Genomic DNA, 25,766 nt, shown 5'->3' on the forward strand with positions numbered 1-25,766 from the left:
AGCCTGGCCCAGCCTCCACCAGGTCCCTCCCTGTTCAGCCGCTTCTGGACTCCAAGACCCCTCCCCTTAGCGCCCCTTTATCTGCTCCCCACCTTGCAGGCCAAGTGGCTTTTGCAAACATAAACCGGGGTGACCCTCTCTTCCTCTAAACTCTGTTGTGGCTCCCCAGTGCCCTCAAAACAGTCTGAATTCTCCCTGCTCCCTCCACGGACCCCTCACTCACTCTGACCACACAGGCCTGTTTGCCCCGAGAGAGCTATGGGGCAGATTAAGTTCCTTAACCCTCGTCCAAAAGTAGGGCCAGGCCCAAAGCCTCGCCAGTGCTCAGAAGACCAGCAATCGCTTCCTCCTCGAACGGGCCCGGCTTGGTCCTATCGCCGGCCTTGCGCGCTCGCCGCGCCCGCCACCCGGACGCTCTTCTCCAGACACTCCGCGGCCGGTCGGCAGGACCTTCCGTCCGCAGCGGGACCGTGAACTCTTGGAGCCGCCTGCCGGGCCTCCCCGAGCGATTTGTCCCCATTCGCGCCTCTCTGGCCGGGGAGCCGGGGAGGGGCGGCGTGGATGGCGGCCAGGCTGGATCCCCGGCCGGCGCCTGGACCGGCTCGGCACGAGAATCAGACCCGCGCCGAGATGGAATGAATGGGTCAGGGCGGCCAGAGCTTCGGGCAGACAGGGCGGGAGGGCGCGCGGTGGTCGGGGCGCGGCGGCGGCCGGCAGGAGGCGCAGGCGGGCGGCGGCTGGAGGCGAGGAGCCGGCGGGAGGGGGCGCGAGTGAAACGCGGCGGCGGCGGCGCGCGCGCCCAGCCCACCCCCAGCGCCCGCCACCGCGCGGACAATAAACAGCCGCGCGCGGGGCGATGCCCGCGCCGGTGCCGCCGCCCCCGCGCCGCGCAGCCCCGGCCGCCTGGCCTTAGCCCGCCGGCCCTCCCCCGCGCGCCCCCGCCGCCGGCCTCGCGGACCCACTGATCTCGGCGGGGAGATGGAGTGAGTAGCGCGCTCGCGCCAGGGGCGCCTCGGAGGCTGAGGCCCAGATTCTCGCCCCCACAGCGCTGGCGGGGAGGTAGCGAGGGACTCCCGGGACCCCCGCTCAGCCAGGGAGGGACTCGGGCTGGGCGGTGCCCGCCCCAGGCCTCCCCCTCGACCCGGCCCCGGCGGCCCACGGGCTCACGAGGACTCGGGCGGCGGCGGCTGGGGGCGGCCCGGGACGCGTGAGAGTGTGGGGAGGGGACGCACTGTGCCTCCGCCCTCGTGCCCCGGGCGGGCTGCGGCCCTCCTGCTTCTGGGGCGGCGGAGCGACCCCTCCTCACTGCACCGCCGGGCCTGGAGCTCGCTTCCCAGCCCCGGCCTGCGTTCGCTGCGCCCTGTGCCCTGGACGCGCACCGGCCGGTCCTCCGTAGCCTGGCTGCCCTCCCCAAGGACCTCAAGTGCTGTCTGGAGCCCTTGCTAAGGCGGGGGTCCAGCCGCCCGATTGCCCGGCTTCTAGTGGGCTTTGCTCCAGGCTTCCGGGTCTGGCATGTGTGTGAGCCCAGGGGTCCCTGTGCTTTCCAACAGCGGAGCTGGGGTCCCCTCCCTTCCTGGGGAAAGTGTCTCTGAGGTGGGGCACCTAATGATGTAGCCAAGTGTCTGCTAGCCCGGGGCTGGGGTAGGAGTGGATGAGTGGGCTGTGTGCCGCGGCTTGGATGAAGGACTGCGGGGCAGCGGCGGTCCCTGCACTAGCGGGTGCCCAGTGTGTTTGCCTGGTCATTTACGGGGCGGGTCCTCTGTTCCTGGCGTCAGGGCATCCCCCACGCCCCTACTCCCACAGGTGGGCGCAGGGAGGCTGTGGGGTGTGTTTACATGGGCAGGGGCTGGGAAGGCGATGTCTGGCGTCCTGCAGCCCCCCCTGCCCTATGCGGGGGCCAGCGACTGCCCCACTCTGGGCCATATCCCCACCCTGCCCCGGGCCCAGACATGGAGGTCCACCAGCCCACCCGGCTGGCTCCTGGGCCCTTCCCACAGGGTGTATTTTCCAAGCCTGCAACTTTCCTCCGGGGATTCACCCGTGACCCACCACACCCTCAGCTGGGTGGGAGCCACTGCCTCCTGCCCCCACCTCCCGGCAAGGCGACACCCTATGTCCTCTGCTTTTGAAAACCCAGACAAAGGCCCTGCCAGGCCCGGGAGCCCAGCCAGGGGCTCAGGGGAGCAGGGGCCCAGACCTGTCTTCTATGTTCCCCTCACTTGTTTATCTGCTGTGCTCCCAGGGGCCCAAGGGAGCCTCTGGGCCTCCAGACAGCTGGCCTGGGCAGGGTGTGGCCTTGAGGAGGGGGCTGCCTGGGGGAGGAGGTGTGTAGACAGAGGAAACGCCCACCCAGAGCAGAGGAATGAGATGAGATATTCAGGATGGACCCCATTGTTTCCTTTCCCGCCACCCGTTCATTTTCCACGGGTTTACGGAGGCCCAGAGACGGGCAACCGCTAACCCCAGGGCCACAGAGCACACAGAGGGCTCCTGGGTGCTTGCCGCCCTGACCCTAGGCCTTCTTGGTCACAGTCAGATGTGGTGCTGGGGTCTCCCCATTAGGCGGATCCCTGGTTTTTCTGGGTGCAGGTGTGGGACGGGACTTGGCATTAACTGCCTGAGTAGCCGTGCAAGGAAGCCAGTCCCCAGCGCTGGAGTTGACGATGTGTGGGGAGGGGCTCCATCTGCTCCCCACATGAACACCTGCCGGGCCCTCTGTCCTTCTTCATGGGATCACAGCCCCCACCAGGGCACAGTCATTTACCTCCCTCCGTTTCCATGGATTCTGCCATCACAGGAGATGGTGATGCTGGAAACTTTCTTTTAAAAAGACGTTTAGCATTTGACAGATTTTCATCATTTTAAGGATTAAACAAATTTCCACTAATTTGAGAACGTAAGAATTCTTACCAGCCAGTGGGGGCGATAGGTGGTGCTCTAAAGGTGGAACAAGGGTGGGGCCGGGAACTGGGGGACAGGGAGCTGGGTGCATCCTGCCATGGGGAGGGTCTGCTGGTGGCCCCAGGGGAGGGGCTGCTCCTCTGGCCCCTTAGCTGGAAGCAGCCGTCTCAGATGTCCACATCTTGTCTGGTGAGCATGAGGTTCGGGCCCCGTAGTGGGCAGGAAAGCAGTTGGGTCAGGACTCATCAGGTCCCTTCTCATCCTGAGGCCTGAACAGTTTCAGAGAGATCATCAGCTCAACTGGGTGCTAACTGCATCCTTAATGCTCCTTCTGCATGTGCTGGTCTCCCTCTCTAATGAGAAGCAGAACCAGTATCTAGTGATAATAGAACTTAATAACAAGTTTTTATTTTCATGGTATCTTTTTTTAAAGTGTTTTTACTCTGATGGTTTTGGCACTGGCTTCTGGTTTTCTCAGCCTTGGTAACATTTCCTTTGAAAACAAAGGGGTTTGATTTAAACAGTGTGTGGATTTGAAGGGAAGAACATAACGATAATCCTAGAGGTGGTAGCAGGAAGACAGGAAAGTGGCCTAAGAGGTCCAGATGTGACATTTACTTGACGATTATTGAGTGCTTGCTGTGTACTGGGCCCCTTTCTGAATGCTTTGTTCCCGTGGACACACTTGGTCCTGTGAGGTGGGGAAACTGAGGCACGGAGAGGTGACTGGACACGCCCGAGGCCACACAGCCAGAAGAGGGTGATGCTGGCATTTGCTCTTAGGCATTCTGGTGCTGGGGAGGGGGGCTGAGGAAGGGCCTTTGCACCTTCTTGTCCAGGGGCTGTGGACTGGTGGTTCTAGGTATCCGACATCAGTTTTTCAGCCTGGTTGGCCGATTGGGTCGCACAGAGGTGGCCTTTGTTGTGGTCTGGTCTTCTAGGGGCCATCTACTCTTGACCCACTGCCAGGGAACCCTCTGTGGCTGCGGGCATGGAGAGGGTTTCCTCACCCACCATGGGGTCTTGGTCAGGCCGCCCCCTTCTCTGAACCTCACTTTTCTCATCTGGTGAATGGAGCATCCTGGGAGGTCTCAGCCCCATGGGGAGGCCCATCTTCAGAGACTTCAGGTTTTGATGAAGGAAAACGAGTTGACTTTTTTGAAAAAATGTCTCCTCACCTTTCCCCTAGTCTGAGACCCTACTGCCTCCATCCTTTCTCTACCCAGGAAGCCTGGCATCTGCTTTTTTTGGGGTTGTTTGTTGGTTTGTTTTTGGCCACACCATGTGGCTTGCAGGATAGTTTCCCTACCAAGGATAGAACCTGGGCCCTAGCAGTGAAAGCACCAGGTTCTAACCACCAAACCTCCAGGGAAGTCTCTCATCTGGTCATTTAAGAAACACTTCCTGCTGACTACCGTAGCCCTGTGCAGGATCAGAGGGGTCTGGGGGAGCCTGTGGAGGGCCTTCTTTGAGGTCTGGGAAAGGTTTCCTGCTCCGTTCTATTATGGACCTTTTTTGTAAAAGATACTTAAAAGTTTTCCCAGGCAGGCAGAAGGGTGCAGCAGGTGGAAAGACTGGTCTGTGCAAAGGACCAGAGGTGGGAAAGTGTAGGGAGAAGAGAGCGTTCTTTGGTTTGTGCTCTTGGGGCCAGGTCCTCCTGGGCCTACACTGCTCATCTGGGGAGCCATGGGTGGTGTCTGAGCAGAAGAGAGAGGTGCTGACCCAGGCACCAGAAAGAGGCTCCAGTGGCTAAGGGACCAGAGCAGGGAGAAGCAGCTCAGGACTCAGCCTCGACAGGCCACTGGGGACAGCCGGCAGAGAAATGCCGTATCTGGAGGAGAAGTGGCAGGACCCCATGTCTGGGTGGGCGTGGACCCGACTTTAGAACTCTGTGATAGTCAGAGCTGCCTACAGAGATGGGGGCTTGGTCAGGGTGAGACAGCCCAGTCCCTGGGCGTGCTGGGAGGCTAGGGGGCATTAAGACCATGCTTCAGAGGGTTTCTGTAGAGCATGAGATGGCTGAGCGGAGGTTGTGGTGTTGAGGAGTGGAGATATGGGATGCGGTTTCTGTCTCCTGCCTGTGGGTTTCAACTAGGAACTCAGGGCAAGTCAGAACCATCCCTGGGACAGCCTGGATGGGGCCAGGTATTGGGAGGAGAAGCCTGACCCAGGCCTCGAGGTGGGAAGACAGGTAAGGACAAGAGTGAGTGCAGGCCTGCCTGGGAACCCAGTCTGGGTGAGTGGGGGCACGGGTGGGGGGTCAGCAAGGCTTGGCAGGGGCTTCTAGTAACAGCTGTCAGGGAGTGGGCAGGCGATGACCAGGTCAGGTTGTGTTCAGATCCTGCTAATCCTTTAGAGCCTCAGAGCAGGGTTGGTAGGACCTTATGATGTCCCTGGGGTGGCTGCCTCACCCCCTAGTATGGCCCTTGGTGAAACAATCAGCATCTCTGCTGTATCTGTGTGTATATTTATTCTTACCAGCTTGTTTGAGATCATTCACACACCACACAATGCACCTGTTTAAAGTGGCTCAGTGGTTTTCAGTACATGTAGAGTTGTACAGCCATCACCTCTAATTCCAGAACATTCCATCAACCCCCCAAAACCCCATTCCCACCAGGACTCACTCCCCACCCCATCCCCCAAACCTGCTGCCACTGCTGCTAAGTCGCTTCAGTCGTGTCTGACTCTGTGCGACCCCATAGACGGCAGCCCACCAGGCTCCCCCGTCCCTGGGATTCTCCAGGCAAGAACACTGGAGTGGGTTGCCATTCCCTGCTCCAATGCATGAAAGTGAAAGTGAAGTCGCTCAGTTGTGTCCGACTCTTCACGACCCCATGGACTGCAGCCTTCCAAGCTCCTCCATGGGATTTTCCAGGCAAGAGTACTGGAGTGGGGTGCCATTGCTTTCTCCGCCCCCAAACCTGAACAACCACTAATCCCCTGTCTGTGGATCGGCCTGTTCTGGATGTTTACCATCAGTGGAATCACACCCTGTGTGTCCTTCTGTGTCTGCTTCTCTCACTGAGCACCGTGTTCTCAGGGTCCGTCCACCTGGCAGTGAGCATCAGAGCTCCACCCCTTTTCAGGGCTGAGTGAGCGCCTGTGTATGGAAGGACCACCTTGTATTTATCCATCGTCCGTTGGTGGGCACTTAGGTTGTTCCTGTATTAATTTGTAAGTCACTTCTGAGGCAGCTGGGGCTTGTTCTTTGTCCTCTCTTGAATGTGGGGAGCCCAGGTACTATTTTGGATGAATTTAAGATGTGACAGGAGAAGGCAATGGCACCCCACTCCAGTACTCTTGCCTGGAAAATCCCATGGACAGAGAAGCCTGGTAGGCTGCAGTCCATGGGGTCGGTAAGAGTCGGACACAACTGAGCGACTTCACTTTCACTTTCCACTTTCATGCATTGGAGAAGGAAATGGCAACCCACTCCAGTATTCTTGCCTAGAGAATTCCAGGGATGGGGGAGCCTGGTGGGCTGCCGTCTATGGGGTCGCACAGAGTCGGACATGACTGAAGCAACTTAGCAGCAGCAGCAGCAAGATGTGACAGTGAATTTCTTTAAAAAAAAAAAAATGATCACAGGACAGATGGTCTGGGGTGGGGGGGCATGGAGGGAGTGAGACAAAGGTGGGGAGCCCTTAGGTGGGGGCCTCCTTTGGAAATGGAAGGACCCTAGCACACATGCTCACCCAGTGGACATTTATTGAGTGCCTGCTGTATACTGGGGACATGGCAGGGACAAAAAGAGACAGTTATTGTCCTTGTGGAGAAATCAACAAAATAAAGTCACTAGATTTTCTGGATAAGGGCTGGGGGGTGGGGGTTGGAGGTGCTGGGGTTAATTAGAGTCAGAGGAGGCTGGAGTAAGGATGTGACATCTGAAGACAGGCCCCAGGAGCCCCTTGAAGACCTGGCAGGGGTGGCCCAGGTCTGGACACAGTCCATGCAAAGGCCCTGAGGTGGGATCGCACCTGGAATGTTTTGAGGCGCTGGAAGTGGAGGGATGCAGGTCTGTGGGGCTGGTCGCTGCAGAGGCATTTACTGGAAGCCAGAGGAGGCGCGGCCCTGCGGGTGGGCGGGCATTCATGCCCTGCTGCCCTGTTCTGTTGTGAGGGCCCGGGCAGGGTCCAGCTCCCCTGCCCCCTATCCTAGGTTAATACGCAACAGTTTTTCTTTGCTGGGTCTGTGGCCTGCTGCAACTGCTGTCTCCACCTTGGTGGTGATGTCTCTCTGCCTGGAAACTTTTGGAAAGCCCATGCCTCAAGGGCTGTCTACCTCACCAGTGACATCAGTGGTCCTAGGGGCTCACCTGTGCTGAAAGCTGAGGGGCTTCGAGAAGAATTCCTTCCTGATGAGGGCAAGAGACCCAAGAAGGCTCCCTGAAAGAGGCAGCTATGTCTGAGTTGAGATTGGAGGTGAAGGAGAGAAAGGGGAAAGGTGAGGGGCAAACACAGGGGCTTGAGTGGCTGCTGAGAGGCTGAGGTTCATTCAGGGTGATGGAACTGTGGCGGATCTGTAGCGAGGAAGGTGTTGGTGCTTAGGAGGGGCCAGGGATGGGGCTGGGAACCAGCCTCCCCAACTCCATCCCCCACTCAATGTGGGGAGAGGCCACTGGGCTCCCCTCACCTCTCCACCCCTTGCCCCGCGTGACTCTGCCTCCCCCCACCACCACCCATGGCCGAGGTCGTTGTCAGCTGTTTTCTTTCAGTTAGCACAGGAATGTTCCAGCACTGGGCTCCACGCCTGCCTGGACAGGGACCCCCTCATTCTGGCTGTAGCTGCTGGGCGTGGGCTCTGGAAGGACAAGTGTGACCCCTAACCCCCACACCCACCTCCCACCTCCCACACTGGACCCTCCTGGCCCCTGGGTGACCTTGGGCCGGTTGCGTAACCTCTCTGGACCTTTGAAAAATAAGCGCCTGCAAAGCTGAGGCGTCTGCCGGGCTTGCTGGGTTCGGGTCTCATTAGCTCATCTCCTGGACCACGATTATCTCACGCGCTTGCAGCCGACGCCCTCCCCGAGTCCTGAGCCGCCCACAAGGCCGCTGGAGCCCAGAATCTGCTCCAAGCTCCGTAAATATAATCGCGCGGGGACCAGACGCCTGCGCGCGCTGACGGTGGGCGTCCTGGCCTAGGGCTTGTCCCTTCTCAGCAGCTTTAAGCTGTGGCCCGTAGCCCAGCGCAGCCAGTGGAGGCTCAGAGACACAAGTAACTTGTTCCGGGTCACACAGCCAGAGGGGGGCAGCTGCCCTAAAGCCTCCGCCCAAACTCAGCTTCTCCGCCCAGTGTGTAAATCAAACAGTTTGTGATCTGGCCTCTGCTTTACTCACTGAGCCCAAGTGAGCTTCTCAGGGGTCCCACTGACCAACCCACTGACCACCCCCACCGCAGCCAGGCCAGGGAGACCCTGCGCTCCCTGCGCCCGGGAGCCTGCCCGCCTGTCTGGGTGCAGATCTCACTTCACCATTTAGATCCTTCATTGATAAAACGGCCATAATTATCCACGTGCCTCACAGGATCTTCGGGAGATCGACGCTTAGCTCCCTCCAGACTCAGTTTCCTCTCGGTAAAGTGCGGCTGAGTCCCGCCCGCGGAACATGGTTCCTATTCTATTCCTGATTTGCTAGGGAGTTCCAGCCTCCTGTTTTGTTTTTCGGATTTATGATGCGAGCCTTATCTTGGCTTGACCTTGGCTGCCTCGTGCCAAGGGCGGGTTCAGACCCTTCCCGGATAGAAGCCCTTCCCTGGGTGGACGCCCCTATCACCAGACCTGGAAGCCCTCCTCCTGCCGCGGGGGTGGGAGAGACCCAGTTCGCCATTTGGGTCCCACCCGGTGCAGGCAATCCCTGAAGCCCCGGGCAGGCAGCCCCTCAGCCCCTTAGCGCCGGGCTGCGGGGTGGGAGATGCTCGGCGCCGGCCCCACCCTTGAGCGCCAGCGGGCCTCTGCGTTGCCATGGGGATGGCGCGGTTGCCAGGGCGACCGCCTCCCGTGGGCTCAGCCATCCATCACCCGCGGTGGCTGAGCCCAGGGGCTGGGTAGGGTGGGGCGGCTCAGGCGACCCCAGGCCTGGGGAGGGGCACCTGAGGGGGGGCACACAGACTGCACCCCTGGGGCTGAGACTGGAGACGGGTGGAGAGAGATGGAAATTCTCTCCCTGGGCCAGCGCCTCTCCTCACTGTGTCTAAACTTCCCCTGCCCTGGCTTGGCCCTGCAGGGATTGGCCGCCCCAGTAAGGACACTGCCCGCCTTGTCTCCAGCTTGGCGAGCTGGCCTCACAGCCATCTCTATGTCCTCGTATCCAGCCTCAATGGCCACCTATCCACCCCTCCAGGGTGGTGACCCAGTGTTAGGCAGCTTGGTCCCCCTGCCCTCTGTGGCCCTGCTTGCACTGGGGTATCAGCTGCTATGCCTCCCTCTTGCAACTCTGCCTCCTGCCTGGGTGGGCTCCTGGAGGCTGAACTAGAGCTGTGCGAAAAGGGAAGGCCTGTGGTACAGCCTGGGGCTGAGCAGCTGTGGTTCGAATCCCAGCTCTGCCACTTTGTAGCTATGTGACTTTGGACAGGTGACTCACACTCTCTGGGCCTCAGTTTCCAGCTATGGGAAGAACATAGCAGGCAGAGGGAACATCAAGAATAAAGGCCCTGAGCTAAGAATGAACTTGGTTCAGGGCAGGTACCACAGGAGGTCCTGGTGGCTGGAACAGAGTGAGCACAAGCGGGAGGGAGAGCAGAGGTCAGGCACCAGGGCAGGGGAGAGGATGGGGGCTGGGCTATGCCAGGGGGTGGGCTTTCAAGGGGTGATGGGAGCCAGGAGACTTGAGAGCAGGAGAATGATGGGTTTGGATTCTCATTTTGAGCAGCAGCTTCTAGTTGTGGGCTGTCAGGGTTCAGGGAGGTGGCAGGTGATGGTAGAGGCTTGGGCTGGGCTGGAGAGTGTGGGGTTTGCAAAAACTGAGGGGATGGGCCCATGTTGGGGAGCACAGCATGTTACCCTGTCTGTATGACACAAGGTGATGGGGCAGACCCAGAAATCCTGCTGGTCTGGCCCTTCAGAAAGGGCATCTGAGCTGGACAGCTGGACCAAACCTTTCTTGAACTCCACCCAGCTGAATGCAGCCTCCCTGAGGAAGGAGAAGGGGAAGCTGCAGGGGTGCGGCTGGTGTGCTGGGCCCCTGGGAGGCAGAGGGGGGCAGGTGCTGCCTCACAGGAAGGGAGGAGCTGGGTGGGGTCACCTGGCCGGAGCATGGGAGCCAGATGACTTCACAGGTCTCAGCATGGCCAGGAAACTAGACCCGAGTAAGGCGGTTGACCGGGTCACTGCTGCCCCGGGATGGGTGTCCACCGAGAAGCTACAGGGTGTGTGTGTGTGTGTGTGCACGCACACAGGGGCTGGGGCTGGGGTAGACCTTGCACAGTGTTTCCCTTCTAAACCACAGTTTAGGGGGTGACATAGCAGGAGGGCCCAGAGCTGGGATGTGCAAATGGGGAAATGAAGGCCAGAGGGGCAGAGAGTGTGGAGGCCTTGGGGTGGCTCTGGGCCCTGAGTCAAGGCTGGGGGTGGGTGGGGTCCAAAGCACGGTCTGTAATTTCAGTGCCTGTGAAGATAAGAGGGTCGGGGCAGACGGAGGGGGCGGTGGGGAGGTGGGGAGTGGAACAGGTTGGGGGGGTCTGGCTCCCACTGCCAGGCCCTCCCATATGAGATGAGGCCTCCCATCAGTCAGTCCCTCCCAGAGTGGCCCTGTGGTTTATCAGGGGTTTGAGGCAGATGGTCTGGAAGCCCCCCACTCAGGCTGAGGACCCTCCACCCCCTGGAAGCTCGAGGTTACCCTGAGGAGGAGGAGATGTTCAGGGCATCATTCGTCTGACCATTTCACTCTGCATCTACTGTGTGCAGCTTCCAGAGACAGGAGACCTGGAAGGGAGGGGGCAGGTTCTGAAAGCTCCTCCCCCCTCCACCCCAGGTAGGGAGGGGGATGCAGGGGATCAAGGGGAGGGGTAGGAGGAGGACCTATCTTCCAGGTCCCGTGCCCTCTCTGAAGTCCCCAGATCCTCAACAGCATGAAGTCCTGTCCCTTTAAGAGCATCTGGCAACACTGGCATTTATCTAACTCCTATTGCATACCAGCTTAAGGCTAATACTGCACTGGGTGGGCTCTCAGAAAACATGGATGGGGGACTTCCCTGGCAGCTCAGTGGTTAGGACTCTGTGCTGTCACTGCCAGGGCTGGCTTCAATCCTTCCAGACCCTCACCTTGGCTGGGGAACTAAGATCCTGTAAACCTCATGGTGCAGCAAAAATAAAAAATGAAAGAAACAAGCAAAACATGGGTGAGATGAGGAAAGAATCTGGGGTTGGATTTAAGCTTTGCTACTTTTTTGCTGTGTGTTCTTGGGAGGCTCACAGCTCTCTCTGAGCTGTTGGGGTTCTGGAAGACTCCAGAGGCAGCCAGTGAGGGAGACACCAGAAATACCAGAACAGCATCGAGGACTTGGCAGTCAAGGGGTGGGGGATGGAGCTGGAGGGTCCCTCTTCCTCCAAGTGTTCCTCCCAGAGCTGGAGAAGGATGAGGAAGGGGCTGTCTTGGTCAGTCTCTCAGTCTGGAAGAGACCCTCTACTCCAGGCTTCTATTCTCAGGGAACTCCTATGCATCCTTCAGAGCCTAGCTTCAATGCCCTCCCCTTCCCAAGCCCTCCCTAGGTGTCTGGACTGGGCCTCAGCTGTCCTGTCCCTTGTCCCTGCCCTGAGGAGTGGCAGGAGGGTTTGTGGGAGAATAATGCAGGAATAAGCTTGCATGGGGACGAGGGGGCTGTGGAACGATCTCATTTGGCAGAAGGGAACTCGGGCTCACCCGGCAGGAAGGCATAGAGTGGGAATTCGAACTGGATCTTTTGAAAGCAATGTTGGGGGTCAACCCCCCCACTTGATCTTTTCTGTCCTCCCAGGGTCCTGGTGGCAGAGACCCCATCCCAGCAGGAGCGGCTGCAGGCCATTGCAGTGAGTTGTTCCAGGTCCCAAGGATGGGATGGGCATGGGGAGGAGATTGGGGGGGACCCAGGGCCTCAGGTGCTCCCCACACCCAGCTTGGGGCTCGGGGACTCAGATCCCAGGTGTAGTATGGGACACTTCAGTGCCTGCTAGCATCTCCCCACAAAATTAAAACGTTGAGCATCCCTTAGTCTTCAGCATGTGGACTCCAGCTGAGAAGCTTCTCAGAGCCCCTGGGCAGCTCCCCTGCAGTGGTGGGGTGGGGGGGGCGGGGCAAGGAACTTGCACTTGTGGCAAGGCTTGGGGAAGTTGGGGGAGGCTGGTAGTCCTTCCTGGTGAAGGGACAAGGTGGGGGAGGGTGGGGGAACAGGCTGGGTGCAGGTGGGGGTGTGGTGGGCCAAGTGGGTGCTGTTCACAGAACAAGCGGGACCCGCGTGGGTGAAGTCCCGGTAGCTATGGGGTCTCCGCGGCCCCAGCCTGCCCTTACCGTGTGCGGGGTCTGCAGGAGAAGCGGCGGAGGCAGGCAGAGATTGAGAACAGGCGCCGGCAGCTGGAGGACGACCGGAGACAGCTGCAGCACCTGAAGGTCCGGGCGGAGCCTCGGCTGGGGGTGGGCAGGCTGGGGTGGGGGGGCGGAAGGGGGGCAGCATCCAGGGACCCCTGCCTCAGCCGGATCCAGGACTTAGGGGCTGGGAGCAGGAGGGTTGAGATGACCCCCATCCTGATTCCAGTCCCAACTCAGACCCTCACCTGACCCTGACCCTGACTTTGACCTTGGTGCCCACTGCCCCAGTCCAAGGCGCTGCGGGAACGCTGGCTGCTGGAGGGGACGCCTTCTTCAGCCTCGGAGGGGGATGAGGACATGAGGAGACAGATGCAGGAGGACGAGCAGAAGGCGCGGCACCTGGAGGAGTCCATCTCCAGGTGGGGAGCCGCGAGCCTCAGGGCTGGGGAGTGACTGGGGGTGGGTGCTGCCTGCCTGACCCCTCCTCACCCCAACCCCGCAGCCACACAGGGGTGAGGGGTGAGTGGTCTGGGCCATGGAGGTCTCTGAAGACAGGTCTCTGAGGATGGAGATGCAGTCTCCCCCGAGGCTTCCTGGCGCCAGCCCAGCTGGTCTTCCCAGCGCTCCTGCAGCCATGGAGGCAGGAGGCACCACAGCTGGCCTGCAGGAAGCTGGGGGAGGGGGCAGGCCGGGGAAAGTGACCATCCCTCTGGCCTGGGACAAAAGCACCGAGGAGTTTCCGAGCAGGCGGGCAGCCGGGCGGGAGGCCCGGGCTCAGTTCCCGGGGCAGCGGGGTCAGGCAGAGGGAAGTGACAGCCAAAATTCCAATGTCCACTGGCCAGGGGAGGCCTGAAAGGCATGTGCTGGCTGTGGCACCCTGGCCTGCTGGCCCGTGGGGACCTCAGGATCCTGTCTGGGTGCATTTAGTTTGGAAGAAAGTGGGGGCAGCTTGGCTGGGGTCCCCTCCCCAGGCCTCAGTTCCCCAACCTGGGAGCATGTGCCCAGAGGAGGCTGGGCTGAGACGTGGCCTGGAGGGCCACTCAGGACTGAGCGGGCTGAGGGGCACTTGCAGGTGGGAAGGATGGTCAGTGGGAATTACCAGTCCCTGGGGGTTGGATGAGGTGGGCTTCTGCTCAATCCATCCTGCTGGGTGCAACCCTGGGTAGGGGGTGGTGAGGAGGGCATCTCTTGAGCCCAACTGTGTGGCTGGCTTTCGGGGGGCCTTGGCTTTCTTCCCCTCAGGGCTGCACGTTCCTTGGGTGGTTCCATCACCTGCATTTTCCCTGATCAGTGTCTTCATCTGGACACCTCCTCCGGGAAGCCCTCCAGGCTGACCCCAGCTGTGTCCAGTCTGCTGAGCTGGGCTCAGTTTATTAGGGGGCTGCAGACTACCCACCTCCCCAGTCTGTACTGAGTCTTCAAGGAAAACATCTCCTATCTCCCGGGTCCTGAGTGCCTGCACCCCAAAGGCGTAGGCAGGTGATGCCTGGGGCAGGATTGAATATGCCAGCTTTGTTTTTACTGCATTTATGAGCACCATTATCTCCTAAAACCTGGAAAGTGACATGGTTTTTCCAGTTTCCCTGGAGAGATAAAGCTTCCTGTAAACATAAATGTATTTGAGTGGAAAAAGAAGAGTGTGTTGGAAGTGAACAGAGGAGTAAACAGTGACTCGGGCGGCCCAGGGGTCTAGGGACCGGCCGGCCTGGGTTTGGGTCTCAGGTCTGCAGCTTACTTACCTCCATTTCCCCGCTGAGAGTGCGAAGGAGACCACCTCGCAGGGTCGTTAGGAAACACACGAGTCAAGAAAGCCCTCCTGGACGTGCCTGGTGGTGCCGGGCTCCAGAAGTGTCCGGCAGGGTGGTCACCTCGTGCACACTCCCCAGGCTGGAGCAGGAGATCGAGGAGCTGGAGAACACGGATGCGCTGCCCACTGCCACCGCCAGGGGGAGCGTGGCTGCCCCGAGCCCCGCCCCCGGCCCCGCCCTGCGCCCCGCCCCGGAAGACCAGAGAGCCGAGGCTGTGCCCAACTCTCAGCAGGTAAGAGGTTCCAGGGCGCCACCCTGCTGGCCGAGGTCCAGAAGCACCCACCGCCTCTGGGGCTGTGGCTGGGGGCGCCCTACATCCCAAATGCGTGCACATCCACATCCCAGCCTGGCCACATCCCAGCTGTGTCGCCTGCACGCCTTGCTTGGCCTCCCGGGGCCTCGGTTTCCCCACCAGACAGGGGGGTCACTGGTGTTTAGAAAATCAGTGAAAAACGAGCGTTTCATGGGTAGAGGGTCTTCCCCGAAGACCACCTGCTTGTCATCCTCCCTAGGTTCACCAACACACTGGGTATCACCTGTCTATCTGCATGCAGCCCTTTTAGGTGGAGCCGCATCCCCAGTTGATGAAAAAGACTGTGGCCCAGAGAGGTTGAAAGACTGGCTCAGGGCACACAGTGGAGTAGTCTTTACTAGGCTTAGCTGTTAATTCTAGGCTGTGACGTGTATGCCAGGCTCAGGTGAAACCAGACCCTGAGCTCGTGGTTACCGCAGCATGTTAAGGCAAATTCAGGAGTCTCCCGACCACCCTTGTTGTCTTTAGGACTCAAGGGGCCAATGGGGCACGCCTCCTCTCTCCCAACCTATCCTTGTTTCCCCCTCCCCGGTGAGCTGCAGCCCAGGGAACATCCCTGCTGTGTGCCCTGCTGCTCCTATGATAGTTTCAGTCTGGAGCTGACACACCCACCCTCACTATTTGCCAAGGCTTGGTTGGGGCAGAACCGGAGGATGTAGTCCCAGACCTTGGCCTTCTTGAACTGTTTTTAAGTGGGCAGATGTGCATGTATCAATCAGCTGCAAACACAGGAAGGTGTAAGGACCTATCCTGGGGAAGCTTAGGGCACTGTGGAGTCCCCAGTGAGGTGTCTGTTTCATGGGAGAGCTGGGCAGGCTTCCTGGAGGAGATGGGTTTTGAAGACTGAGTAAGAGTTCTCTAGGAACAGACTCAAGTTGAGAGGGGGCTTTCAGTGAGGTTGATTGAGCGCAGACTGAGTGCTGGCATGGCCTCTCCCCTCAGTATAACTGCCTCCTGGCCCATCTCTTGGCCGGTAAATGACATGGTAACCTGAGGGACAACCCGGGATGGGGGTAGGGAGACACCTTTAGGTCGGGTGGTCATGGGGGCTGAGCAAGCAGCCAGCCAAGCGGAAATCCGGGAAGGGCCTTCCAAGTGGAGGGACATGGCTCACGGAAGAGCCAGGAGGCCAGGGAGGCCGGCCAGGGGTGGGAAGAGGCGGAAGAGGCCCCGGGGGTCATCAGGAAGGGTTGGACTTTGTTCTGGGAGCATTGCGAGCCCCTGGAAGCTTCTGAGCAGGCAGGAGCGTTTCTGGCTGTCACAGGCTAGGGCGGGGTGGGGGATGGGTCCAGAAGGAGACGGCCCCTCCAATGGGGTCACCGCTGAACCACGCCCCCCTCAGGCTTGGGCCTCGGCCGGTGGGACCTTGGACGGCGGAAGGGGGCGCCAACACCCCTGACTCCTCCCCTTTCTTTCTTGCAGACCCCGGTGGGCACGCCCAAAGGTACGTCTTAGGGAAGGGGCGGGCAGGGCCCTGGCGCCCTCTGGTGGCCAGATAGGAGATGGCAGATAGGGGAAGGGTGCCTTTAAGTCGTGTGCGACTCTTGCGGCCTCATGCACTGGAGCCTGCTAGGCTCCTCAGTCCATGGGATTTTCCAGGCAAGAATACTGGAATGAGTTGCCATTTCCTTCTCCAGGGCATCTTCCCGATCCAGGGATCGAATCCACGTCTCCTGCATTGGCAGACGGGTTCTTTCCAGGGAAGCCCCTTTAAGGTGTTATTGTTGCTAAAAAGTGATAATGAAATAGCTTAATGGCTCACACTGTCATTGCGCTCAGCAAACCCAGACTCTGAGCTGGGCCCAGAGCCCCTCAACATCATTTCATCGAATTTTCACAAGCTCCCTGGGTGGACTGATGTAGCACCTGCATTACAGATGAGGAAGCAGGCTTTGCAAGGGCACATCTGCCTGAAGTCTTAGCCCCACTGTGGGTTCATGCTGTCCACCTGGAGTGCTTGGCCTTGGTCGGCCCAGCCCTGGTTCCATGCCCACTTGCTCTGGGCTCCAGGGCAAGTGGGCACCTCAGTTTTCCCATCTGTGAAATGGGGTCAATGAGGATGAGAAATCAAGATCCTGGCTGTCCTGGAGATTGTGCACCACTTAAAAGGCAAAGAGGAGTTCCCCTGGTGGTCCAGTGGTTAGAACTTGGTGCTTCTGCTGCTGGAGCCCGGGTTCAGTCCATGGTCAGGGAACTAAGATCCTGCAAACCGCGTGGCACGGCCATAAAAAAAAAAAAAGGACAAAGGTCCCCCACACACAGAGATGTGGAAGACTGACATCCAGGAAACAAAGAAAAAAGCCCAGAGTTTGAATTCTGGGAGAGATTTTAGCCCCCACCTACAAATTTATTACAGGTATGTGATGTACACATTTACAAATACTTCACGTGTACTCATGACACTTCAATATGTACAGTTAACTATAATGGTTTATTAGCTATATTAAAATTTCCTTAACACTAAGTTATATTTTAAAATATATATTCAGCATGTCTATTTTTGTGTGTAGAGCCTGGAAGGAGCGCCACCAGCCAGGACTGGAGGTATGGTCAGAAGTGTCTCTGGCCTGATTTTTCAGGAGTCAATTATTCATGAGGAGAGTCTGTCTCCTCATCTTCTGTGGAATTAAAAATTAATAATTAAAAAAAAAATCCATGAAGGCCACTCAGGGATTTTGTGAAAATCATTTGGACCAAGAGATGGGTCATGGACTATGGGACTGAGGCGTGTTTTCTTTTTGCGGAGAGTGATTCCATGTGTGTCTGGGTATTCAGGGCATGCACACGTGTGTGGATGGGTCCAGGTGCATGCATGCATTAGGGAGAGGGTCCAGGTATCTGGGTGAGTGTGTGGGAGGGTAGTCCAAGTGTGTGAGGGGCGTCCAGGTGCCTGGAGGATGTCCATGTGTCTGGGTGAAGTCCCACATCTTGGGGGAGGGGCCTATGTGATCTCCCCTCTGAATCTATCTCTCTTCACTCTTTTCCCCCCACCACCACCATTGTGAGCAGAGAAGCAAATCTCCAACACCCCTCTGAGGACAGTCGACGGCTCCACCATGATGAAGGCAGGTGGGTTGTCCCCATGTTGGGGTCCATGTCCAGCTGCTGTCCTGGGCTGAGTGTTGGCCCTGTGGGGGCCGGGTTGAGGGGCCAGGCCTGGTGCAGATGCAACCATCAGCATCACCGGGTGGGGTCTGTGGTTTTAGTGGGGAGCGGCTGGACCAAGGCCGCAGATCTGAGCCTGGGTGGGGCCGGGTGCCCCCTCTGCTTTGGCACGCCCGTCACAAGCTGGCCCAGCTTCCCCGAGAAGATGGGCCCCCTCGCATGGCGGCTCTAACCTGATGCCCCCTCCTGGCTTCTATCTCCCTAACATTGCCTCTTGCTCTGGGTCCTGGCGGGGGTGGGCACAGGCTCACATGCTCGCTGCATACTTTCCCTCTTTCACTGTCTTTGGGCTGCCTCAGGAGAGGGGGTGAGCACCCCATTCCTGGAGGTAACCAAGCAGGGCAGAATTGGGATTAGTGCTCAGTGCTCAATAAGGTTGGGTTCAAATCCCTGCTTGATCACTTGATGGCTGGAACCTGGTGGTGGTGGGGATTGTAGTGACCTTGTGCCCAGAGTCTGGCACAAATCTAATCCTGAGAGTGACTAAAGTCATGACAAATAGCAGAACCTTGTAGCTGCTGATATTAGAGTAAATTTGGAGGCACAAAACCACAGAGGGGATTGAAGACCAGGATGTAATGACACTCAGGGAAGGAGAGGGTGGCAGGGGAAGCGTAGAGAAGGAGGGGACACCCTCAAGGCCTCAGTGTCAGACAAGTGGGCAGAAATTACCAAGCTACATGCCCCCAGCTGGTGACCTTGAGCAATGCACAACCTTCCCAACTATGTCTGATGGCGGGGTGTTAGGCTGCATAGGGACGTGGTGATACCTAGCATTCTTCATTCAGTCAGTCAGTCTCCAAGTGCTTGCTGAGCATCTGCTGTGAGCCTGGCAAGAGGGTTGCAGGCTTACAGCAGGTGTTCTGATGCGGGTCAAGGCGGAACATAGGGAGCTGGAGGGGAGCACAATTTGAATCACAGGGCTCAGAGGAGGTCTAACTTAGGAGGTGACATCTGAGCAAGGATAAAGGAAGTGAGGTAGCAAGGCATGCAGACAGAGGGGCACTGCCAGTGCAAAGGTCAAGTCTGGACTGTGGGCACCGGTGGGTGGCAGGGGCCGCGTGCTGGTCGGAGTGGAATGAGCGAGGGGGAGGGGCAGGAGGTGAGGGCGAGGAAGGGACGGGGGCGGCCCATGCCCCTGTCGGGGTGCAGAGAGCTGGGGGTGGGTAGAGCAGGGGCGTGCCTGCTCGCAGCTCACAGGCGCCCACTGGCGGCTGTACGGAGAACAGGTTGTGGGCGGAGCGGATTGCGGGGGGCGGGGGGGGGGGCGGGTCCCGGAGGGTTGATGATGGGTATAGTGGGTGGGGGGAAGGTGAGAGGAAACGGTGGAGGATAGGGGTATTGTGTGGGCGGGGGTGATGAATGGGATGGTGAGAGATGAAGGAAAGGGATGAAGGGGGATATGGTGGGGCATGGTAGGGGATGCTGTGGGGGTCTCAGGAGATGCGTGTCGGGCTGAGGGATGGTGTGGGGATGCGGTGAAGGGGGTTGAGGGATAGTGGGGGTGGATGCAACTTCTTCCAAGCAGGGGCCGTAGAGGACGAGCAGTGGGTGGGTTCTGGGAGTCTTGAAAGCAGCACCCTGGAGTTTGCAGATGGACAGGTTGGGGCATGGGGGAGGTAGTAGGGTCGGTAAGAGAGGGAGGAGGGAAAACAAAGGTGTCCGTGTGAGAAATGGGAAGACCCAGGAGGGGCAGGTCGGGGAGGGGTTTGGGGCGTGGTGATGTGGGGCTCTCCCTGGAGGGAGGGGGCCTAGGGACCTCACTGCCAGGAGGCGTCTCCGTCTCCGTGTGGTTGTGGCGACCTGTCTGCAGAACAGGGGCAGCTGCTGGCCGTTGGATGTAATCTTCAGGGGTTGTAGCTCCATACACTTCCAGGGGACCGTCCCCTCTCCACGTTGAAGGGATGAGAATGTTGACACGTCAGTAGTGGCCTTACAAGAGCAGTGCGGAGGGCTAGTGTCCAGGACCCTGGGGGGCACAGGCTTGCTCACTTGCGTTTGAATCCTTTCTGGATTGGGCCAGGCACGCCCCCACCTCCCTGGAACTGATCGAGGCTTTGCAGTCAGGGCAGGGCGGCCGGAGTGGCCCAGGAATTCAGACCCAACGCCCGTGGGCGCTGGGGAGCCAGGGAGGGATACTGAGCTGGGAGGAGGGCCGCGTCGAGGGCACACGAGGGTACCCGCTGCTTGGCTCTGTGCTGCCGGCTCCCCTCCCTGGCTTGGCTGCAGCCCGGCGGGGGGCACGTGGGCAGGTGGGCAGCGGCTTGACCCGTGCCTCTCGTGCCAGCCATGTACTCGGTGGAGATCACGGTGGAGAAGGACAAGGTGACGGGGGAGACCCGGGTGCTGTCCAGCACCACCGTGCTCCCCCGGGAGCTCCTCCCTCAGGGCATCAAGGTCTACGAGGACGAGACCAAAGGTACGCGCCCCTCCCCCGCCCCGCCAGCGCCCCTGGCAGGTCCTTCCTCCATCCCGGAACCTGTCTGGAGGCGTGGCCAGCGCCAGGATGGGCTGGGGAGCCGAACTCTGGGTGAGGTGCGCTCCATCTTGTGTGCTCCCGCGCCAGGGGTCTGAGCCCTCCAACCCCCACCTCACAGATGTTGTTCAGTCGCTCAGTTGTGTCGGACTCTTTGCGAACCCATGGACTGCAGCACGCCAGGCTTCCCTGTCCTTCACCATCTCCTGGAGTTTGCTCAAATTCTGCTTAAATACCCTCGCAGGATAATTCATTTAAATAATTACTGTTGTGGTAAAGGCTACAGACGCCCCCCTTAGAGATTCAGAGGGGGCCAAGGGAAGGTCCTGCAAGGTGGGGAGGGACAGAGAAGGGAAGCAGCTGCACAGGGGGCACCCGGTGTGGGTGCAAAGGCCCTGGGGTGGGATTTGGTTCACAGGCTGGGGCTGTGGAGCAGCCCGTGGAGCCGATGCAGAGTGAGGGCGTGGGGGATGGGGAGCCTTGGCAGGGGTGGCAGGAGCCGGGAGGGGGGTGGTGTTGGAAGGGCTGTAGAGCTGAGACCTGGTTTGGGTTTTTTAGGGTTCTCTCTGGCAGCTGGAAATAGGAGGGGAAGGCAGCCTTGGGCGAAAGCTCCAAAGTCCCTTTTCCCACCCCCATATAATTCACAGAATGTAAAATTCACTTTCTTTTTTAAAAATCTAAGGAAAACTTTCTTTTAAACTGTGAGATCCATCAGTATTTAGACAACCGTCTCATAATGGTCATGGCATTTAAACTTTTGTTCATTTTTGGCATGTCCTGCCTGGGGAGAGGAAGTTTGGGGCAACATTTGCTGTGATACCAGAAAAAGAAGAAAACATACTTTCCTAAAGACAGCATTTTAAGAAACCTTTAAGGGACTTCCCTGGTGGCTCAGTGGTTAGGACTCTGTGCTTTTACTGCGGAGGGCCTGCATTCAATCCCTGGTTGGGGAACTAAGATCCCCAGGTACTGAGGGTGGGGTGAGTCAGGTCAGATATCCCCAGGTATCCAGGTGCTCCCCACAAGCCGTGGGCAGCAAAAGAAAAAAAATTAACGGTACATTTGGAGTCAAGGTAAGCATTTGCTTTCTTAGGACCTGAGGTCCCCAGAGCTGATCCCTTCAGTTAGGTATAAATTAGCACAGCTCAGCCCCAGGGTCCATTAGCGAGTCTGGTAAATGCTGCCCTCAGGAGAAGATGGAATTTGGAGACAGAGATGCAGGACACACGTACAATTCCACGCACAACCCAGTGAGAACTCTCCATGTTGTATGCCCTCAGTACCTGATTCTAGAACATCTTGTTCCTCAAATAGAAAGCCCATCCCTCCCCATCCCTACCATGGCAACCACGAACCCACTCTGTCAGTGGACTGGCCTGTTCTGGCCTGTTTCCCATCAATGGAATGATACACTATGTGACCTTTTGTGTCTGGCTTCTCTGACTGAGCATCATGTTTTCAAGGTTCATCCATGATTATGTTTTATGGCTGAGTAATAGTTCAGTGTGTGGATGGACCACATTTTGTTTATCTAGGCATCAGTTCATGGACGTTTAGGATGTTTCCACCCTTTGGTTTTATGCTATACAAGGTTTTGTGTGGGTGTATGTTTTCATTTCAGGTAATACCTAGGCGTGGAATTGCTGGATCATGTGGGAATTCTGTCTAACTATTTGAAGAACTGCTGGGGTGTTTTCCACAGTGGCATTACCATTTTATTTTTCCACCAGCAGTGCATTAGGGTTCCAGTTTCTCCACATCCTCAACAACCCTTATTATCGACTGTTTTAAATTATAATTGCCATCCTAAGTGGGTGTGAAGTGGTATCTCACTGTGGTTTTGATTCCCAGAGCCTTGTGTTCTTAGAGGTTCAGGCCTCTGGAACATCCAGGATGTTATTAAAGGAGTCCTGTCACAACCCAGCTCTGCTGTACTTGGGGATCTTTGACCCAGGTGGAATCCTGGCTCCAGTTCTCACCAGCTGTGTGGTTCTGGGCATGTCCCAGCTGCTCTATTTCCTGGACCCAGGATGGCCACAAAGGGCCAAGGGGCAGAGATGTCTGTGCTCATGGAAGGTCCTTACCTTGGCCACTGAGCCCAGCCTGGCCCAGCCCCTGGGGACTCAAGACCCGCCAGACTGGACTCTGGTTGCTTAGCAATGGGAAGGTGATCCATTTCCATGGCAGCCAAGGGCTTGGGTTCCTACCTTGGAGCAGTGGCCAGTGGGAAATACCTAGCTTGGTTCTGCATGGCCTGGACACACCCCACCCTCTGGGCCTCCAGCCCAGAGTCACTGCAAGGCCTTGAATCATGGATGCCCCTCCCCAGGAGTTTGGAAACCGAGAGTGGAAAGCACTTTCCTTCTGGCTGGAGCCCAGATACTGCCAACCCTGACCCTTGGCCCCAGAGGAGGAGAGTTCCTAGGGCACTCAGTGTGTCCCTCCCTCCACCCTAAGCAGCTGGGTAGCTGTGCTTCTAGAAGGGCTGTGATCCAGGGCTGGCATCAGACCACAGTGGGGACTCCTCCCAGGTGCTGATATCCGGTCTTAGAGACTGTAACACAGGTTAGAAAATGACACATCAGAAAGACACGAATGATGAAAGCTGGAGAGATCTGGAAAATATGCTTAACAAGCTTGATTGTCCTTGTAAAACTCTGCCCAATGGAGGATGCACATTCTTGTCAAACACAGGTAGAGCATTTTAGAAAGTGACTATGTCTTGTCACAATGTTATATCTTACATGCTGTGTTCCTGGACCACAGTTCTCCTCTTTCCCAGGTTTAAAAACACTCTTCTAAATAAATCTTGGCTTATAGAGACAGTCAGTCAAAATGGAAATAATAAGACATTTACACTTCAAACAGAATGACCTAACGTAATCCGTGAGCTGCAGCCAAAACGTAACTCAGAGGAAAATGTATAGCCTTCGAGGGCACTGATGAGAAAACAAAAAAGATGGGTGAATGGACTAAATTTTTGTTTAAGATCATCCACATGAAATCAGACTCCCTGCAAATCCTCATGAAGGGAAATAGACCCAGACTGGGAGAAAGAGCAGGGTCAGCCCCAGCCAGCTGTGTGACCTTGGACCAGTTACTTGTTACTTACCTTCTTTGAACTCCATTTTCACCATCTTTGCAATGGAAAAAATAATAGACCTACTTTGAAAAGTAATGGCCTGCGAGCAAGTTGGCTGGGGAGTATGGAAATGCTTCACACTGCAGGGCAATAAAATCCGAGTTCATTTATTCTTGTTTTCTAACACATGCTCTTGTGTCTACACATTTTCCTCTGTGTGCCAACTTGGCCGTGCGCACTGATCCCAATCAGGGCTTTACTTGTCAGTCGATTCTAAAGGTGTAATTTAGTTTATGATTCCCCTTTAGCCTAGAGGTGGCTCTCAGCCTTACCAAGCCCTCCCTCTGGTCTGGGAACCAGCTCACACTCTCTCTCTCCCCCCATGCCAGTGGTCCACGCCATGGACGGCACAGCAGAGAATGGGATTCACCCGCTGAGTTCCTCAGAGGTGGACGAACTCATCCACAAGGCAGACGAGGTCACGCTGAACGAGGCGGGGTCAGTGGTTGGGGCAGTGGAAACCCGGGGGCCATCAGAAGAGGCTGTCCGGACCACGCCCTCCAGACGGGAGATCACTGGCGTTCAGGCCCAGCCTGGGGAGGCCACCTCGGGCCCGCCTGGCATCCAGCCCGGCCAGGAGCCCCCAGTCACCATGATCTTTATGGGCTACCAGAACGTGGAGGATGAGGCCGAGACCCAGAAGGTGCTGGGTTTGCAGGACACCATCACGGCAGAGCTGGTGGTCATCGAGGATGCAGCCGAGCCCAAGGAGCCTGCCCCACCCAACGGCAGTGCGGCTGAGCCCCCGGCCACTGAGGGCTCCAGGGAAGAGAACCAGGTGGGGCCTGAGGCTCCCGCCGCCGAGCCCCAGGACCTTGATATGAAGAAGCAGCGCTGTAAATGCTGCTCCATCATGTGACCCGCCCGGCCCCCCCAGACCCTGGCCCTGCCCTCTGTACCAGACACCCACAGCCCGGCCCTCCCGGCGCCTGCCCACCCTCCACCCGCAGTCACAGGCCCAGGACCTGCCGTGTTGTCGCGTGTTCCTTCCGAGTTTTCTTTCACTGGAAAGAGAGGGACAGGGGTCCCCCATCCCATCACCACCCCCCACACACCCTAAACCACTGAGCCGTGCACCGACGCCTGGTAGGAGAGACACGGACACACCCGCTTCTCCCCAAACGAGGGCCCCCCATGTCGCGGCAGCTCCTGGCCGGTGTGACCCAGGGCCTCAACGCGGCCCCATGCCAGCCCCCCTCCCTCTGGGCCTCCTGCCTGTGCCTTCCTGCCCCCTCCAATGAGGTCCCTGAGGGGATAACCCCCCAGGAGAGGGACCCCGGGAGCCAGGGGTCCTGGGAGCCTGCCCTGTCCCCGCTCAGCCTCTGTGGCAGGGTTCCCAGGCCAAGGCACCTGGTCAGGATCTCGGGCAACTGAGGTGAGGCTGTGCCTCTCCAGGGAGCCCTGGCTCAAGGTCTTGGAATGAACATGAGCCCCTCTGGACACCCCCAGCCAATGCGCCCCTCCCCTCAGTGCTCTCTTTGGGCGCAGCCAGTGGGCGATGGAACATGGGAAGGGGGCACCCTGGGGCCACGCCCCCTACTCAGGCAGGGTGTGACCCCTGTGCTGTCTTCTGGCCGGGCTGGGCCAGGGGTCTTCGAGATGCATCCGGCACAAGGCAGGGCCATGCAAGCCCCATCCTGAGCTCCCACTCCCACTGGGCCCCCCATCCTCCTGGTGCTAATTTGGGGACCCTAGGGGACTGCCCCTGGCCCCTTCTCCAGCCTGCTTGGACCAGGGTCCTGGGTCTCCCCTAACATACCACAGAGTTTGGGCCCACCGCCGGCTCTGCTGGGCTTGGCACGTTCCGGGCAGTGGAGGAGGGCACCCCACTCGCCTGGGACAGGGAGCTTCCCCTGGATTGCAGCTGGAGACCTCCATTTGCTGCCCAGCCTGATGTGCACCTGCCTCCCCCTCACTGGAAGGGGTGAGAGGCGGGGGGGCTCCCCTCCTGGGGGTAGCTGACACCAAGATGTACAGACACATCTCCTTGGTTGCAGCCACACTTGTCCCCAGAGGCACATTCGTGCACATGCTCACAGGCCCTCTAATTGTATGGGCTGCGGATGACCAGGCCCCATCTTGGCCCCTCCACTAGGGGCCTGCAGCCTGGTGCCCAGGGCCCAGGACGCTCCCCACCTCAGCAGGGTGGGTGCAGGGCCTGCTCTGGATGGCAGCCTGGGTCCCCGTCTCAGCTCCGCCCCTGGGTGGCTGGGATGAGAGGTCCTCTCTGAGGTGACCTGAGCAGTGGCCGTGGGACCCCCCTTCCTCCTCGAGTTCACCCAAGTCCTCGAGCCGTGAGCCTCCGCTAAAGTGCCCTTGCTGCCCCCCTCTGCTTTCGATGTGTGATGAGGCCCCATGTTTTTGACTTTCCCAGAGAAGCAAATAAACAGTGTGAACAGCCCCAGGGCTGGACTTCTTGAGTTTCACCTGGGCGGGGAGGGTGCGGCCAGGCCAGAGGTTG

The 25,766-nt window shown here is 58.4% G+C and overlaps 1 protein-coding gene across 2 annotated transcripts; it reads left to right on the top strand.

Moving 5' to 3' along the window:
- Positions 1-745: 745 nt before the first annotated feature.
- PALM (paralemmin) lies at positions 746-25,709 on the top strand. Of its 2 annotated transcripts, XM_070374244.1 has the most exons (9): positions 761-983; positions 11,854-11,905; positions 12,402-12,482; positions 12,690-12,820; positions 14,288-14,441; positions 15,945-15,966; positions 17,532-17,591; positions 19,975-20,106; positions 23,635-25,709. In XM_070374244.1, exons 1-9 carry the CDS (start codon positions 979-981, stop codon positions 24,162-24,164), a joined length of 1,167 nt encoding a protein of 388 aa, XP_070230345.1. In that variant the 5' UTR covers positions 761-978; the 3' UTR covers positions 24,165-25,709. The 2 variants fall into 2 exon arrangements, with proteins under 2 accessions (XP_070230346.1, XP_070230345.1); XM_070374245.1 differs by lacking the exon at positions 19,975-20,106 and having other exon boundaries at positions 746-983.
- Positions 25,710-25,766: the final 57 nt, after the last annotated feature.

The sequence above is a fragment of the Bos mutus genome, chromosome 7, assembly GCF_027580195.1.
Source record: "Bos mutus isolate GX-2022 chromosome 7, NWIPB_WYAK_1.1, whole genome shotgun sequence".
NCBI classification, from domain to species: domain Eukaryota; kingdom Metazoa; phylum Chordata; class Mammalia; order Artiodactyla; family Bovidae; genus Bos; species Bos mutus.